Source organism: Pollicipes pollicipes, unplaced genomic scaffold (genome assembly GCF_011947565.3).
Source record: "Pollicipes pollicipes isolate AB1234 unplaced genomic scaffold, Ppol_2.1 Scaffold_7262;HRSCAF=8765_pilon_pilon_pilon, whole genome shotgun sequence".
In the NCBI taxonomy this organism is placed as follows: domain Eukaryota; kingdom Metazoa; phylum Arthropoda; class Thecostraca; order Pollicipedomorpha; family Pollicipedidae; genus Pollicipes; species Pollicipes pollicipes.
The window spans coordinates 4,519,518-4,538,255 of record NW_023597055.1 but is presented as its reverse complement, the minus strand read 5'-3'; the positions used below and the strand labels follow the sequence as shown (position 1 = coordinate 4,538,255).

At 58.4% G+C, this 18,738-nt stretch overlaps 1 protein-coding gene across 1 annotated transcript in view; it reads right to left on the bottom strand.

Moving 5' to 3' along the window:
- Positions 1-2,465: 2,465 nt before the first annotated feature.
- Positions 2,466-18,738, bottom strand: part of LOC119113731 (soluble calcium-activated nucleotidase 1) — a 41,063-nt gene continuing 24,790 nt past the window's right edge. Inside the window, exons 8-9 of the mRNA XM_037237979.1 lie at positions 10,157-10,265; positions 2,466-3,012 (exon numbers count right to left, since the gene is read on the bottom strand). Coding sequence (XP_037093874.1) covers positions 2,791-3,012; positions 10,157-10,265 — 331 coding nt within the window. The 3' untranslated portion in view covers positions 2,466-2,790. The remainder of the gene's footprint in view (positions 3,013-10,156; positions 10,266-18,738) is intronic.

Sequence of the window (18,738 nt, the reverse complement as noted above, 5' to 3'; positions counted from 1 at the left end):
CTGAATTCGTATGTGAGAGGATTTGACTGAGCCCAGCAAATCTAAGCCTCCATTTGCGTCCCGAGGTGATAAGTAACGATCCCATAGCAGAGATCGCAATCGGACCCAGCCATGCGACGCTTTTTCAACGTGATGCCTTACATTAGCCGCCAGCAGTGAGATGAACTCGCTGTACCGCGAGTGTGTGGCTGCAGAAGTCTAGGCGCGCGACGCCCATGTACAACACGCCTCCGTCCTAGTAGCTCCAGAAGGCGCCGAGATCTAAGCATTCCATTGGACTCCTCAGGAAGTTCTCTTGTGGTAGCCTGAATTGTGCCTTCGGGTTCGAAACGTTGGCCAGTACTCTGCACGTCTCTGGAAGGGTTGCTGCCACTGCCCGCCCCAGTCGATGCGGTGATCTGTGTGCTGTCTTCATCCTGTACATGTTTGTTTCTACACTCGCTCGCGGCGTAACCAACGGGAAGCAGCGGTCTCGATTAACGCGTGACGGTGTGTGTTAACGGGTCCTCCTCGTCGCTGATGAGTGACGGTGGATTTCCGTGTAGCTAATGATGAGGCTTACAATGGCTGGGTCTTTGCAGCGCTCTGTGTCGGATATTTTACATTCCCTCCACTTCGCAGGTTATTGCCCTGTGTTTCCACAATGCGAGTACGGTGATGCAACTGAAATACTCATATTTTACCAACGTTGCCGTTTCATTTATATCTTAATAAAAAATAAATCTGAATAGGTGTATTCGTAACACCGAAGCATCAGGACTTCGCTCGTGGTTATAACTGACTGTGATCTATTATCATTATCCGGCGCCGACCATCTCGCTGGTTGGAGTGATGAGCCCAGCTGGTGGGGGCCATGAGCCCCGCATGCACATCGCTTGCTGTCCGTCCCGCCCTCTGTTATCCATGTGTATCATGCACGGTTGTTAGCCCAGGCCGGTGCAGCTGCCCTTCCCGCACAGTTTACACTGCCGCCACAGTTTACACTTCCCGCACAGTTTTCACCGCCGCCACAGTTTACACTTCCCGCACAGTTTACACTGCCGCCACAGTTTACACTTCCCGCACAGTTTACACTGCGGCCGGCGGCCTGTGCAGATCAGTGCCACTTCAGAACCAACCTCCACGTCGATTTCTTATTAGCGACAGAGCCAGACCTCAACATACGCCGGTCGCTCGCATCCAACCAGCCAGAGGTCCTTCAGGTGTATCATTAGTGTTACACTCTTCGATGGCTACGCACTGCTCAGGAGTTTCACATGTCGCCTACGGCGCTTGTGGAAACACTCCTCTGACTAAACCCTGAGAAAACTCACTGCCAGCGGCTGCAACCAGCACGCATTTCGGACGGCAGCGGCTATTTATAAATAGACCTCACGATGAGCCGAGTTTCCTCTGAATGGTGTAACGTCAGCCTACACCATTGTGTAACCACAGGTGTGAAAACTGACCGCCTGTGTACTTAAAATGTTCTCTTTTTCCTAGCAACATAACACTGTCACTGTCAACGAATGCCGGCTCACTTGTGGTCTGGCCGTGAAGGCCAGACAATACATAGGTCAGGCAGAGACGTGCGTGCGTGCGTGCGTAGCGTGCGTGCGTGCGTGCGTGCGTGCGTGCGTGCGTGCGTGCGCGCGTACGCGTCAGGTTTGAGCAGGGTTGTCATGTTTGCATCGTTCCACATATTCTTTTACCAATCTTTCACGCGTCTCAATCCCTCTGACGAAAATTTCCGCGAAACCGCACTCACACAAATCTGATGAAATACACACATATACACATTGTGGTCCAGACCAGTTCAAAGCGGACATGACGCCAGCGCACTGCCGCTCCACCAATCAACGGCTGATCGCGAGCCTATGCGGCCAATCACAGAGCGCGATAAACTCGAGTGACATCACCATTTGAGTGCAGGCCGCAAGAGCTATCAGGGGCACGCGACGATATGAACTGGCAAATCCACAGCCCGCGGGCGATGCAAACAGCCAACAAGAGCAGGCGATGTATGCGAACTGACCATAGTAGATGCGCATGTAAAATAAATGGATAAAGTTTGAATTGCATGTAGCGAGTTGATCATGCTTGGTCTACTTGCCTAGCATAATATAGGAAATTACTCAAATGAGCAGACAATTACGTGCTAGTTGTTACCCGAACAAATGCTTAGCTGTTAGAACCAAAATAATTTTCACAGCCGCATATCTTGAGACAAGTGCTTAGAATGATAAGTATAAATGCAGCTCCACCACTTACTCCAGCTTGGTGCATGGGGTGAGCACAGCGATGCCACGCAGCAGATGTGACACACTGACCTCGCACTGCCGTCCCAGACGGACGTGTTGCCCAGAGCACATGGGCACGCGACACCACATCATTCCGCCATAGTGAGCCTTGTGAACACCTCACCGCCGACTCCCCCGCCCCCGCCCCCGCCCTCGCCCCCCCCCCCCCCCCCCCCTCCTGGTCACAAAACCCCCAGCGGTACGCGGCGGGTCCCTTCCGCCTGCCGCTACCCTCACTCGGTCCACCAGGCACCGTCGCGCTGGAGCTGCACCAGAGTGGCTCGCCTCCCGCGAAGCACGCATCACACTGAAGCATACCAAAGGCCGCTGCGTTCACGGCCTGCCTCCCGGGGAGAGGCGCACCGCGACGTGCCTTGCACCTTGGACTGGCACAGCGAGACACCCAATAGCGACCGCACACTGGAAGTGCACTGGTGCACTGGAGTGTCGCCTAGCGTGTGTGACACCCGAAGCAAGCGATTTAAATAGTTTACGACGCTGCACTCCGGGGTCAAACAAATTCGATGCCCTCGAACTTCATGTGTCCGTCGAGCGGCGTCTCCGGTAGCGCCACCTCTCCGTCAACGGAGAAAACTGTAATGTACGAGTTTGTCCGGTTGGCGACGCTGTCCTCCTCCGACTTCAGCGCCACGAGCCAGCGGTCGTCCGTGCCCGGAATGAACTTGAAGCTGGAGAAGCCGTGCGACGGGATGACAGGGCCGACCAGGCTTTTCTGCGAACGAGACGGCGATTGTCGAAAAATCCCGTCACACATCACATTTGCTACCTGACGCCAGATGCGGTCGAACATAATCATACAGCGTACTCACGGTCACTCAATCCACACCAATGGATTATGGAGCATACCAGTGGAATGAAATTTGCTGTCCTTAAAGGCACAAACCTATTTCACAACTTGGCCACACCAAACTTAACGGCATACTTGGTGCAAGCTTGGCATTTCCGGCATACTTGGTGCAAGTATGCCGTAAATAACTGTTAAATATAAAGGGTTCGGAGTGACGCAGAAATTGGAGCATTACGAGGGTCTCGGTGCGGTGGGGGTCTTGAAGCAAAGCTGTCCGTGCATCATACAGGTTTGGCACGCTTCCCCTCAAAATCCTGGCGACTTGAAACCTAATTTAGCCTTACTCATTACCAAAGAAACCAAGCAACTCACCAAAGTATGACTAATTTAAGCTGTAATTATTTTCACATTGACAAACGCAATACTACTAAATGCTTATTTTCGTATCATAATTAATTTTCGGTCGCGTCTTTGCTACCGTTAAAAGCTGGCTTCAACATACCGCAACACACTAGACAAAGATTCCATTCGAGCACAATTCAATGATGCCATCAAATTTCTCGACAAAGTTGCACTTGAAACCAAAAGCGGATTCCCCTTATTTACACATTCCAAAACCAATTCCTTTATTCGGAATGCCGGATGTAGACTGCTCCGCGCAACTAAGGTAGCTCTGTTCACGAAAGCCAAACATCTCGGAAACGAAAAACTGCTTTTGTCTCCAACAAACACTGGTCTCCAAGTCCGAAACTATTTCAGGCGGTAATGCAGCACGTTTTCACACAGCAGGTCCTTTTCGCCTGGCGCACCACACTGCTGGAAGCCGCAAAGGCCGACGTCGGCTGTCTGCCGACCACACACACTAAGTCTGCCGGAGAGGGCGGCAGCGTGCGCAGCTCCTCTGCCCGGCCGGTCACGGGCGGTCACGGGCGGTCACGGGCGGTCACGAGTGGTCACGCCCGGTCACGGGCGGTCACGGCCGGTCACGGCGGCGTGAAGGCGGTCAGTCGGCTCACGACCCCAGCGAGCCGTGACGCTACGGCGGAAGGCCGCTTCCCCTTGCCCCCCCCCCCCCCCCCATACACACACCGACCGGTAACGGCGGTCGGGCCCCTCCCCGATCTCACACCGTTTTTCGTTTTGTCTTGAATGGGCGACCTTTTACATCGGAATCATTTTGCCACTTATCATGAATATATCTCGTAACTGCTGTCCTCGGGCCGCCGCCGGCAGACTGACGGGAGGGGGCCGCTCTCCACACGCTGCTGCTCCCGCTGCAGCGCCCGCTCCCTCATTGCCCAAAGCTCCGACCTGGCTAAGGATCCATTTGAAAACATTTTAAATGTTTCGGTTGTGTAAACGACAAAGTTCTTCCTAAACTGATTGTACCGGGTATGAGAAGTCTTTGTGATGTCTTCGTCCAGCGGTTCGGCTCAGCTCTGTCAGAGAGAGACGTGCGGCGACGCGGCTACCTGTATTGGACCGAGTCCAGTGGCGTCCTGCCCCTGCTATCTCAAGCAGGCACGACACAACATTTAGTTCCGGTGAACTACCACTCATAAGTCAGCTTGCATACACGCACCTATCGCGCGCTCCGTACGGTCCGCAACGGGACGGCGTTCAGCGCCCGCGACGGTAGGTCCCACCGGCCGCATTCCACCGTGCGACCGAGGCCGCGCCGCGACACGGCAGGGGCGGCATGCTGTGCCGCCGGGCCGGCTGGGCGTGCTCACAACAGTCACGACTTGCTGATATTGGGTCCCGTGACAAAATAGTACTGAGCGAGTGAGCTAAAACCCGGACAGTCACGCTCCGTGCGGCATTCGATATTCTGCCAAGCCGTTAACATCGCGAAAACATCAGTGAAGAATGCTTTTAGGTGCCCTAGTCAACAGAAACCTTGCTCCACGTCTCCGCAAGCGAACGCACAGCCAGTGCCGGCGGGACCTTTCGAACCGTCACCAAAGATCTTCACTGATCTGTGGTAAGGCAAGACCCGCTCTTCTGCCGCGCTGACAATCTCCGGCACAGGAATGCTACTTGTTTAGTTTAACGAAGGCCTAATTCAAGTTGCGGAATGATTTATCGCCACGGAGCTAGGTTATCGAACGCTGGGCAACTTCTCCAAGGTGAACAGCATCGAAAGCCTCTTTCGAGGACGCCAAGGCACTGTCGTAGACCGGGCCAGCATAGTCCAGTGCCGCGGATACACGAGCTCTCCACCACCTTACTAAACAACGAGAGCGCTCACGTGTACCGTCACGTCACACGGGGACAAATTTAAAGACATTTTGTCTTAGCTATCATTTCTTCAACGATCTTATCAGGGCTGAGGAGCACGTCGACATCGCTGACGCGTCAGTTTTCACGGCCAGTGATCATCCACTTGATAATCGTCACTTCTTTGTCCTCGGGGGGAGCGGGGGGGGGGGGAAGGTTTACTTACGCTACTCCAGTTTTTTCAGGACCAGATTTTCCAGCATATCTAGAGCCATGAGCGGCCAAACGTGGAAGGCAACGGGCACGATGCCTACGTTTAATTCGTTAAAATTGATCAATCGCCTGATTTTCCCCTACGCTAACCACATCGTTTCCGCGACAGCTCCCCATTGCTGACAGGCCTTCTGCCACGATGTCTGAAGCAATTTGCGCTGTCCCGGAACAGACTCCAGCTGGCGGGATGAGTTACAGAGCATGCCTTGAAATTATCCTGAGAATGGCGACAATCTGCCACTGTTGAGTGTTCCCGGCCTCACCAGGCAGTGACGCCGCCAGCGCCTGACCGCTCTCAAGGCCGTGCAACCCATGCCATCCTAGCCTCCCAGGCCTCAGGTAGCGCGCTGGAGAACAGCAGGTTCAGATACGTCGGCGTGTGCAAATCTAGCGGGTGCGTGCGCCAAACGACAGTGCCACGGCAGAAGAACGGAGTTATTAGATGCTCAATCATTTTTTGCTTCGTTTTCTCACAGATGCAAACCGAACCTTTTGAACGGATGGATGTCTGGAATCTGAGGTTACGTTAAGCAGCTCGTTCAGTGCAAGCCCTAAGCCCCTGCCATCTGATCGCGCATCTTCAGGTCAACGACAGAGCTTGGTGGCTAGTCAAACGTGTCGCGACGCTCGGCCCGGCCCGATCCGTCCTCTGACGTCATCCAGCCTTCAGCGCAGCCGTGCCAGCCGCCGCAGGCCATACAGTCAAGGCCAAATAGCGAGCGAATAAAGCAGCTTGAACCCACCCCACCTCGCGTGGGTGGAACGGAAGGCAGGCACCCCCACCAGCTGAGTCAGCGGGACATTTTTCAAATGACAGGCAAAATAAATCAATGTCTGTCAGAGTGAAAATCCTGACACACGTGTGATGCGCACCTTGCGTCGGAACACAACCATACTCCCGCTAACCAGACGTCTCTAACGACCGCTTGATGCTTCAAGCCATGGACACTCCCGATTCCGTCCTAGCAGCGTGGTACACGCAGTCTGAAGAAGAGGGTCTCGTGTGGTACACACATCCCTCGGTATCCGTTCGACGAGTTCACCGTTACGCCAGGACCCCACCTGACCCTCCGGCCTCACATCGTGACAGAGGCGGGTCACGGCAGTGGCCTGACAGTAAGCCACGGCGCTCACGTGAGGAGCCGCGGCGCACGGAGCCGACCGCTGCCGCCGGGACCGGCACCGGCACGACGCGCGCTCGTGCGTGCGCCGTCCGGCGGCCAGGCTGACCGGCGGCGCCTCTCCGACACGTGACACGCGTGACACGCGGCCGCCGCCCGCGCCACGAGCGCTTGTCGGGCGGCACGGGGCGGTCACGGCCGGACGCGATGACGTGGGCCGCCGCCGTATCACCGACTCAGACCGGCTGGAGGTGTGGCCGTACACGGACAGAGCGGCGGCTCGACCACGGCGGACTCGCGCTCGCGGGGACAGCGACCAGAGGTCCGGCCACGCTGCGTCCGGGTGGGCTGTGACGCTTCTGGCGCACGGCGTCTGCGCGTCCAGACTCCGGAGCTCACTGCCTGCAGAATCGTCAGCATCGCCACCGGCGTCAACACCGGCACAACGGTCAGCTGGACCAGCTGTGACGCCAGCGTCGTCGCTGTCGTCGGCATCGGCCGGTGCTCCTGACCCAGCTTCGTCACCATGTCCTCTGCCGGCCTTCTGTCCGCCTCCCCGCGCTTCTCCGGCGCTGAGTACGGCGCCGACCTCGCCTCCGCCGCCGGCTACCATCACCAGAGCTACAGCGCCTGCGACTGCTCGCAGTACGACCTGCTGGCGCTGCTGGCCGGCGGCGCGGCACTGGCCGCCATCGGCCTCTTCCTGCTGCTGCAGGCACAGGGCGGCGGCCGCTCGCTGCCCGGCTCCGCCGTGGATCGGGCCGGGCCGCGCCGGGCCGCCGCCGCCGTCGAGGCCGTGTGCGCCTGGCACGCGCGCCAGGAGGTGCAGCAGGCGGAGAGGGCGCCGCGCACCTTCGGCGGCGGCGGCGGCTACTCAGCAGTGCAGCTGCTTCGAGGGTCTGGCAGGCGCGGCGGCCGGGTTCGCAGCGCTCGGCGCGCTCCTTGCCTTCGCGCTGGCACAGGCAGCGGCGGGCGGCGGGCGGCGGCGGCGGCGGCAGGCTGAGCCGGCGGCGGTCCCGCCGGCGTCAGCGTACCTGCCCCGCCTGCTGGAGCTGCTGCACCGGCCCGACGACACCGCCTGCAGCGCGGCCGCGCTCTGCCGGCTGAACCGGGCGGCGGCGGCGGCAGGGGGCGCCACCACGCTCGGCGTGCGCCTGGCCAGCCTGCCGCTCGCGCACCTGATGACGCGCGCGCACCCCGGCACCCAGTTCGGCAGCCTCTGCCGCGCTGCCGTCAGCTCCTGGACAGAGCCGAGCTGTACAGCCGCCCCGGCCGGCTGTCCGGAGCCCGGCGGGGGCCAGGGCGGACAGTAGCCCAGACAGGACAGCTGGCACGACAGTTAACGGAAGGGCGGGTAGGACAGCAGACGGGGCATTCAACCGGGCAGTGAAGAGAGGAGCGCATAGGATAGAAGACAGGACAGCTGGTCAAGCAGTAGACAGTACACCAGACAAGGCAGCGGACAGGATGGCGGACAGTGAGCGGACGAACAGCAGACGGGCCGGAGCAATATCACACAGCGCCCTCCGTTCCAGTCGCGACGTATATGATCACGCGCGTGAAGTACGCGGGGATGACAGGCGAAGTTCATCGCCCGCGCCTGACTACAAAGAACGGAGGTGGGCCGCGGGAGCTTCTCAGCTCCACACCGCAGGACGGTCAAGCGACGGTGCCGATGTCTAACGCCAACGCCGGACGGCGATCGACGTGACGTTGAACTGGCAGTCATGCTATCGACCGCTGAGAGGATCGCGCCGGCCCAACGCACGGCGAACGCGTGCGAGACAACGCTGCCGGCGACAGAGCCCCACCCACCGCCGGAGCCAACAGCCGTCAGCGGCGCCACCTTGCCTGGCCGAACCGGCGCGGCGAGCGCCCCTAGCGGAGGCAGCACGAACTCCGACGCACGGGCATTATGAGCCGGCGGGCATTATGAGCCGGCGGTAGTGAATGAGCGCGGGCAAGGTCGCGGCGTACGCAGACCAGCACGGCGCCGCGGCCACGGCCGTGACGGCATCACGTCGTCATTGTTGCAGGTGGCCGGCCGAGCAGAATGCGCGCGGGGTCACGAGGGCCACTTCCTGCCGCGCGCGCCGCGCGGCGTCCGCTCCACTGCACCCACCGACGCCAGCGGGTCACCTCCTCGCGTCAGCACGAGGGGACGGCGGCGGCACAGGCAGCCGCCGGCTGTGTACAGGGGACAGCCGGCGCTGAAGCGGACGTGTGGTCGGACCCGTGCTGAGCTGGCTTTTTCACGCGAATAAATACCCACGCTTGCCAATAGGGCTTCGTGTCTTCGTGAAGGACAGGGTCAACTTGCCTCGACGGGGCCTTGATGGGAGCACTATCCTGCGTACATCGTTATGACTACGACCATCGCTGTGCGCTGAAACGCACAACTGATCGTCGCCATTCCAATGCGTCACACTAAATACTAGTGTATACTAACTACCATCATATGACATTTCAATGCGACTGCCGCCGGTGGTGGGTCTGCAGGTCGAAGCGAACAATTCGCCAGAGCGAGCTCCATAACGCAATGAAAGTCTGCATAACAATAAGGAGAACAGCCTCCGAGGCCAACTCCATTTGCTCACTTGCTGGTCATTATTGCCCCCTCGGTCTGATTCGACTGGGCTTATGATGCCAACAAACGGCCAAAATACCCGCTGCCTGATGAACGTCACAGGGCGCCCAGTCACGTGACGTACCGGGAGACCGGGCTGTCTCCAGCCACCTGACACCGACATCAGCCCCTGTCCCATCCCCCCCCCCCCCCCGTAAACATCCGGCCGTGCCCGACTTAGGCCTGCCGGCGGGCTGTCACACCACATTGCCAGCGGTGTCGGGCCTGCATTGCTGGGCGGCGTGCTCTTGCTCTGAATCCCTGAGCTACTAGCTGCGCGCCGTTCGTAGTGTCCCAGCCAGCAGCAGGACTCCCCCCTTGGATTCCTGCCCCAGCCAGGCAGGAATCCCGATCTCCCAGGCACCGGGTCTGTGTTCGTGGCCGCTGACCCCGGTCGTTGCCCTGAGGTCTGACCCCAATCCCCAATCACTGATCTTACGGGTTTCCGAGCCACCGTGCGGAAACCGAGAGCCGCAGACCGCGACCGGAGCCACTCGGACTGAGCTCCGGCCTGAGCCACGCAGCCGTCCCCGGTCCCCAGGTCCGACTCTGGCAGACGACATGCGCCACCGGACCCTGACCCGCGGACAGCTGCCTGGACCCGCACGGACCGGAGCGTGATCCCGCATAGATCGGACTCTGAACACAAACGGACTTAAGTCCGCCCCCGCACAGACCGCAGTCTCAGCCTGCACAGACTGGACCCTGACCCAGCACAGATCAGAGCCTTCCCCGTATAGTGCGGACCCTGACCGGGGACGTGCGCCGCCGGACCCTGACCCCGCACAGACCGGACCCCAACTCCGCACGGGCCGGAGCCTGGCCGCACCTGGACGTCAGCGAACTGTGCGTCGGCTCGGAGCAGCAGGTTGGTGCCGCGCCTCTCGTCCGCCAGGTCATCGTACCGCTCGCTGCTGGCGCGCCTCGGCAAGAACACCCTGCAACGGACGGGGACGGCTGCTGAGACAGGGAGACACAGAGGTAGATTGCTGGGAAAACCCTGGGACGGGGGGGGGACAGGCTGCTGAGGGGGGACGACACAGAGGCGGACTGGAGAGTACACCCTGGGACGGAGGGGACAGGCCGCTCAGGCAGGGCGACACTGAGGCAGGCTTTAGGGAGTACCATGAGACAGGGTGGCGCGAGGGACGGGCTGCTGACGCAGGACGACACAGAGGCAGACTGGTGGATACACCCTAGGACGGAGGGTACAGGCTGCTGAGAGGGGACGACACCGAGGCAGACTGGTGGGAACAACCTGGGACGGAGGGGACAGGTCACTGAGGCAGGGAGACACAGTTGCAGACAGGTGGGAGCACACTGGTACGAACGGGGACAGGCAAATGACACAGGACAACACAGAGGCAGACTAGCAGGACCCCATCGACACGGACCACACCCGGGACAGACCAGGGCGGCGGCAACGGCGCGGTGGGGACAGACCGCTGGTGAAAGCGGATTGTATACACTGAACTGCAAACATACCCTTCTGGCTACAGCACTGACGCCCCTGACCCGCAACATATTTATTCCCGCTGCCTCTAAGAGCTGATTACCGACCTGGGCGAGCACGGTCAGAGTCGTGTCGAGCGCTGGGCGCCGGTACTGCGGTAATCTGAGGCCGTGTCCCACCCGTGGGGCATGTTTCAAAGGCATACTCTAGCGAAACATCAGGACTAGTTACGTCCAACAAGAGCATTGGGTAGTGTCCCTGCCGCGCCGTCGACATAATTCGAATTATCTTCGAGAGTCCAATTACGCTGTTAAATGACCACCGTAACGCTGTCCTGTCGACTCACACCGGCCGACCCGTCCTGGCAGCCCACATGCCCTCCTCCCCCGTCCCCCCCCCCCCCCCCCCCCCCACCTGTCCCGTCCTCAAATTGTTGGTGCACCGCTGTTTGAGAACGCAGAAACGCGCCCCAGAGGGGGCGGTACAGCGGCGCACCGACCCTAGACAGACATACAATCCAGCTGCACATACCTTTCGAAAAGCAATAAACGTGAGGATGTCGGCAAGACATCAAGCTGCCATACGTTCCTTCGAGCATGGCTGTTAGTCAGACAACAGAGCAACGGCTGGCTATCATTCCAAAGCAGCTCCATTGGGGCCGTGCATGCTCACAACATCCAGCACCATACGTCAGACAATAAGTTCCGAGTCCTGGTCCCGCGCCTGTTTTCTATGTTACAGACGATGACCAGCCTGCGACTTTCGTCCTGGCCAGGGAGTGACGGAAAGCGATTACGCCAAATAGCCGACCAAGCGCTGACGTCACGGCCTTGTAGCGTTGTAGCGAGCATATGCGCCTGCTCACACTTCCACTCCTCGAAGCAAACGCTGCATCGGAGAGGAATTTGAGGGACGAATTTGAATTTGAATTTGAATTTGAAATTCCAGCTTGCGTCCGTTCTTGCCCGACGGGCCCGCACTGATACTACACTTGTAGCGGTATTGCTCAATGGAGAGTACTCCGGCCCAGCAGCGGTGAGCCGAGTCGAGAGCCGGGTTCGAATCTCGCTCCCAGCAAGAGTTTTACCGTCGTCGGTCGGAACAAGAGGTCGGTCGGCGTGCGACATCGCGACGCTGCGCAACATGCGGAATGAGCCACCCACCTCTCAAGACGGTACCCGGGCCCAGCTGCCCAACGGGCCCAGCGCCGTGCCCGCGGTGGCTGGGTCGCTGTGACGTGCCGGCCTGCACGCGCCGCCGGACACGCCCCTGCACGCGCCGTCGGACACGCCCCTGCACGCGCCGGCGGGCATGCTGACGTCGCGACCGACTACCGAACACGCCCCGGGCCATTGTGACGAAAGACCCGCGGACTTCCGGCGGCACCGACGGAAGAGGGGGGGAGGGGGGGGGGGGGTCACGGACGGCCGCTGTTGCGCCGTACGTCAGGGCCCGATCCTCCCAGGTCAGCAAGGATCTACAGCGCTGCTCTCGGCGGGCTCACAGTCAGAGTATGCGGAGGGCGGAAATAGCTCCACTGCGCTGCATATCTGCCAGCACTGGGCGGGATCTGACCCGCTCCTAGCATCCGCGCGCGGTCATCAGATGTCGGCGCATTTCTTCTCAAACATAGCTGCGATGTTTTGGGCTTTTCCGTGGTTCAGCAGCTTTGATTCCGAAGCACACATGCTACCTATCGCGTCACGCAGAAGCCACCCGACTCAGCAGGTAAGGGTTATAGCAATGTGGCACAACAGCCACGTTCAAATCAGACATCGCTCTTACAAACGATACGCTGGCGTCTGCCAGAAAGCCGACGACTGTTCGATGTACGGAGGACCATCCTAACGCCGACACCCTGGGTCATCGGCAGAGTATGTGGAACACATAGTGTTACCGAGGAGGCAGCACGTTCCGTGTCAATGCGCTGGCAAGTGACCAGCACGTGGTGTTCGGATAGGGGCCGTTTGCCACTGAAGCAACGCGGATCTAATACCACACACGGCAGATAGCTATGATGGCATGTGTCACCAACGCGAATACCGTAAAATGTTGTATTCTTTATCATTGTAAGTTTGATAAAATAAACGTACTGAAAAAGCAAATGTACTGAGTGTTCCTACAACACGAATGCAGCTACTTACGCCACCGTCAAAGCACCACATCGGGGACGGCTCAAGACGTGAAGTTTTTCCCGCATCTTGGGACTTGCCCAAGCGCTATCAGACTTTTCAAGTTGAGAAGTCGACCTTCATCGTCACGGATGCAGCCTCAAGTGCAAATTGTTGTGGATTCTAATCGGGGGATGAGTTCCTGGTAGAACTCGCTCTCTGTCAACGACCAACACATAAATAGGAACAGCGAATGTTTAGAAATCCCGTGAGTATATAGTCATATTACAATGGTTGGGCGAGTCATGCTGCCTCCGGCAGGCGTGTACAGGCCGGCAAGACGACTGGCAGAGCGTCTTTAACTCACGCTTAATTTACGTTAGCTAACTGCAGCAAATTGGCTGTTCATGTGGGCCGAGGGAGGCGGTGGTGTCTCGGAATGGTGACGTAATGATAATATATGTTTAACTGATATTTCGAATGATAATCAGTAGCTCAATGGCTTGGCAAAGCCACGTCTCACGCTTTTCGCGACAGCACGAGCTCTATGGCTATATGACCCAGATGAGGCTTTATTTCGCCATCACAACGATCTATAACTCTTTTAACACCCCAACAACCTGATTTACGCCTTGCTTTTAGTCAGGCTGTGAACTGTGTTCATAACCCGCCGCGCGATTCATATATTCGGAACCTTATGCGCATGAAATCAGCCGGAACCAAGCCACCCTCAACGTGGGCATTGTGGCTTCTCCAGCAACGTGCATAATTACCACTATTTACCACGGTATAAGTAGGCTGTTCGCTGGCATCAATGCAACAGAACACAGAAAACATAACTGCATCCCGTGCGATTGGTTGGAATCAAGCTGTTTTCAGAAAACGCGCTCCACCGTGACGCCGTGACGTGCCGCGCGTGGCGTGTTCCATCGCGGCGGGCGTGACGGCGGTGCGTGCTCCGCATCACGCGGGCCGCGTGACGGGCGCTGTTGCCATCATCGCGGCTCTGCCTCCTCTCCGGGCTGCGCGCGGAGGTTCCGCGGCCCGCCGGTGGGCCGGTGCTGCCGGCGCTGCCAGGCTGCAGCCAGCCGGGCGCGGCGCTAACGACGCCAAGGTCACGACAGGGCCGAGTACGTGATCACGCATCGAGTAAACAAGACAGTGGGGCGGACCAGAGGAGCGGGAGCCAGCCGCCCGGCATCTCCCCCGTCTACTGACCAGGTCACCTGTGCATGGCGCAGTCACACTGAGAGCGGTACCGCCACGGGTGGTGATGCCGCACGTGGCACGTGGCACGCGGACACTTGGGCACGCGGTGACCGCGACGACGTGCACGGACCACACGCGGGCGAGTCAACACAACACCGAGCCAGGTCACGGCTCCATAGTCACGAAGACAGATGATCATGGAGAAGGCAGACCTCGGATGCCTTACATCGGCTGGGATCGGTACGTACCCTGCTGGAATCAAATGAATACACCGGCTCGGTTGACGTTAAGACAGGCGTGTACTTTCCTATTCAGTTGGGAAGGCCTCAACCCCCAACTTGGGCTCCGGGCCGCCCCCTCCCCACCCCAACTTTGAGAAGGAAGTGGGCCAAATCCGTGGAGAAACCATAGAAAACAATGCACTAGTGTACTTAAGGATATGCTCCGTCATTTTTTACCGTTCCGCCCCAGCCCTCTTCATTTAAGGAAATCACGCCCTGGCCTTGAGACGGTGGCACTGAACAAACCGTCGTATTTGACTGCCAAACACTAGTACTGTTATTGGAAACCAGCCTCACGGCTGCCGTCCGTCCATATAGGAAGTCCCACTCTCGGAGAGAGCTCGTGTTAGGAACAGCGTCCTCTTCGGGGGATGACCTGTTCAGCGTTCAGTATCCACACACCGGCTGGTTTTTGTCAGGCGTGTTGCGAGCCATCTTTACGGAGCGGGTCCGCGCCACGGCCCCAGCCTGTTCTCGCGGTCTGACCCGGTGACCTGTGCACGCCGCAGGTCACCGGGTCACGCCACGACCCCAGCCCTCTTCGCGGTCTGACCCGGTGACCTGTGTACGCCGCAGGTCATCGGGTCATGCCACAACCCCAGCCCTCCTCGCGGTCTGACTCGGTGACCTACGCCGCAGGTCATCGGGTCATCCCCAGGTCATCGGGTACGCCGCAGGTCATCGGGTCATGCCACGACCCCAGCCCTCCTCACGGTCTGACATGGTCACCAAGTCACCTAGCCACCCCAGCTGTCTTCGCGGCCTGATCCGGTGACCCGCACATGCCGCAAGTCACACCACGGACAGCAACGGGACGAGCCAGGACTTTAAGCCACGTCTTAACGCTAACCACGGATTCGAAAAAACGTTTCCGACGCTACAAAATGACCCATGCGAGACTGGCTGGGTCCAAAAGTCATGCTGGGGCATCGCTATCTGTGTTCTGGGCATCCTTGTAAGTTTCATCGCCAGAAAACGCAATACACTGCTTTCGGTACCCTTCTTCCTATCTGTTTTAAAAGTGCTGCTCTCCAATAGCAGTTTTCGTAGCTGCAGAAGCGGTACTAACTTTAGACTTTTCAAATGAAAAGCACGGGAAAACGTTTCGACAATTCTGGCGGAATTGAACCGAATAATGCAAAGGCGACAATTCTGCAGCAACAATGTACTGCGGCAGCCAAGAATTCCACGTGACACGGACACGAATAAAATATAATATCTGAAAAATATACCGCACCACACGCCAGTATACGCTATACTGCACCACAACCCGTGACACCCCAACCCTATAATAACTCATTGCTTCGCAAAAACTGGGTCTCGGCTCGGTCGCCAGCTGATCCCCCGTATGATCGCTGATACGGTGACGATCACTTGGGTTCTGGGGAGCGCCGACTGCGTTGGTCATCTGCCACCCATTCAAATGACCACTGGGTGGGGATCAGCAAGATATGAGGATCAGCAAGATTTAAGGATCAGCAAGGTACAAGAGTCAACAAGATTTAAGGATCAGCAAGGTATCAGGGTCAGCAAGATTTAGGGATCAGCAAGATATAAGGGTCGGCAGGATTTAAGGATCAGCAAGATATAGGGGTCAGCAAGATATAAGGGTCAGCAATATTTAAGGGTCGGCAAGATCGAAGGGTAAAATCGTCACAGCGTCCCCAGCGCACGGTGGCCGCGCTGTAGTGAGAGTCATGTCACGTCATTGGGGCTTTACGACGCACTCAGCTGCTGAGGCTATATGGCGTCGCCTGCCCCTCACCCTGGCAGGAAGGGCGGGCACCGCGGGGAATCGAACCCCGTACCTCTGGTTTCCCAGACGTGCAGTTGACGCAGACGCGTTAACCAATACACTACCGGCACCCCACCGTAGTGAGACCGACGCGATCCAACGTAAATATCGTCATAGTTGATAGCAGTCTGGCACAGATGTAAAGCGCCACTGCAATTGTCTTCCTTTCATGGGATGTTCCAGTTGAACTGGCAACATTGCGGGATCGGATCGTTCGTAATAACCTCTAGTACGGGCTAACCAGCACGCGAACGATTTCTTCGCGTCAATGTGTTTACTCCAGCGGGCCCCGAGCCTCTTGTGCGTGGCCAAGGGCCCGGGGCGCGACCCCGCTGGTTCCCCGACGGATCTCCGTCCTAAGCGCATCTTGGCCGGCTGGCACTTGTTGTGTAAAGCGCCGCGCGCGGGTTGGGTAGACCTCTGCCGAACGGCACATGCTTCACGGCTTTACGGCGTGTGCGGCGGCCCGGTCCAACGCGCCTATGGCCATAAATCGCTACGAATAAAGCACTGCTCACGTCACAGTCCGGGAAAAGGAAGATCTAGCTCCGGAACACACCGTGTGCCTCGCTTTGCTTCTTTAGGGGGAGGGGGCGGCAACAGCCCAGGGCCCTGTGTGCAAATGGAAAGGACGCACGTAAATGTGACGGGCCCGCGGGCGATCGAGAATGCTCGCAGGTGACCATACAGGCGTAGAGCCTCGGCACAGGTGTAGAGTCTTTCAAGCGGATGGGAATGGCCCGTGGAGGGCCGCTAAGCGATCAACAGTTCACCAGTAGGTCAGCATGTGGGGCCACACACACACAACAACGTTGGGCTCGCTCTCCGCCCCTCTGTGTCCTCCTCCGGTTGGAAAACCCCAAAATTGATGTGAAAGACCCCAGAGCGGCCGTGAGTGTCCCGACAAGTCCACGTATAGGACACCACCCGACAGCGTGGGTCTCTAGACAACACAACGGACTCTAAAACTTCTCTTACCAAGATGAATCCAATCCGTCGACAAGGATTTTGCCATGCTCATGGAGCCGACATCTTCTCTAGGGCTGTTCCTGGTCGCCCCGATGTCCGAATGAGTCCATTTTTGTCACCTTGTGTTAAGGTCCCGCATTTGTTTGGCCGGTCATGGGTCTCGTGCACCCTTGTCCACCCCATCCCCCGCCCCACCCCCTCCCCCTCTGGATCCAGCAGAGAAGAGAAGCAGAGAAGATGACCCGTGATATTTAGAATCTCCAGCCCAACGCCCACCTACGGAGGCATGAGCCAGCGCTGCAAATAAGACATGCAACCAACTCGACCAATGGAATTTGAAGGCCGTCAAGACAAACGAAACCTGCTGCGATTGGCCCAACAAGCTCAATACGCCACTGCGGTGCAGATGCCTCATGATGTTGAACCAATGTTAAGTCATGGGTAAGTGTGGAGGGAATTCACTTAGGACTTAAGAGCCTAGCCGGCAAGGTGCGGGTGGCCGGTGGTTGGCCGGAGATAGCTAAATAGCAAAAGGCACGGTATGTTGCTGCATAATTTATCACAAATTGTGACAGCCTACAAATCATTATCGGCAACGCTAAACTCTTCAGCAGGAGAGTCGGCAATTGTTTCCCATTCAACAGCCTGAACCACAGTACGAATACATTCGCACGTTTCATAAGCCGTTGTTTGTTGTGCCATGATGGATAAGCGGTTCCGTAAGTGGTACGCGCCCCCGAGCGACGCACTGAAACACATGCCCCGTTCGGTACGTACCCCTGCCTACATCGGGCGCGGCACTGCCTCCGAGAGAGCTCATCGCGTGCAGCTCACTAACCAGTACGTGTCGGCCACCCTCGAGACGTGCGTCACATGATCCCGGGTAGCCCGCGCCGTCACGTCTTTTCCGACAGCCAGAGCTAGACAGGCGGGATGTTTGACATCTCACGAGATTCCAGTCCACGGATCAAGGGTACGGGAACGGGGCCGGCGGCAGGGAGACGAAGTTATCCCCAACTTCAGTGAAGTCCACAACTTTCCTCTCCGATCTAGGCACAAAATAGCATACTTGCTACATGACTTTGCATGTCAACCAGAAACGCATTCAGAGGCCGTTCAGGTCCATCCCAAGTATATGTGAGCTTCCCACACCTGCCGCGGGCTGTTGGTTCAACTGTCGACCTACACGTTCACACGCCTACGGGTTTTACCGGTCAAGCCGGGTTCAGCACTAATCGCCCGAGAAGGGAGAGCACCACCGTCTCCCGGCTCCAGAGAGGAGCGCGCCACCGTCTCCGGCTCCGGAGAGAGCAGCGCGCCACCGTCTCCGGCTCCGGACAGCAGCGCGCCACCGTCTCCGACTCCGGAGAGAGCAGCGCGCCACCGTCTCCGGCTCCGGACAGCAGCGCGCCACCGTCTCCGACTCCGGAGAGAGGAGCGCGCCACCGTCTCCGGCTCCGGACAGCAGCGCGCCACCGTCTCCGGCTCCGGAGAGCAGCGCGCCACCGTCTCCCGGCTCCGGAGAGGGGAGCACGCCACCGTCTCCGACTCCGGAGAGAGGAGCGCGCCACCGTCTCCGACTCCGGAGAAGAG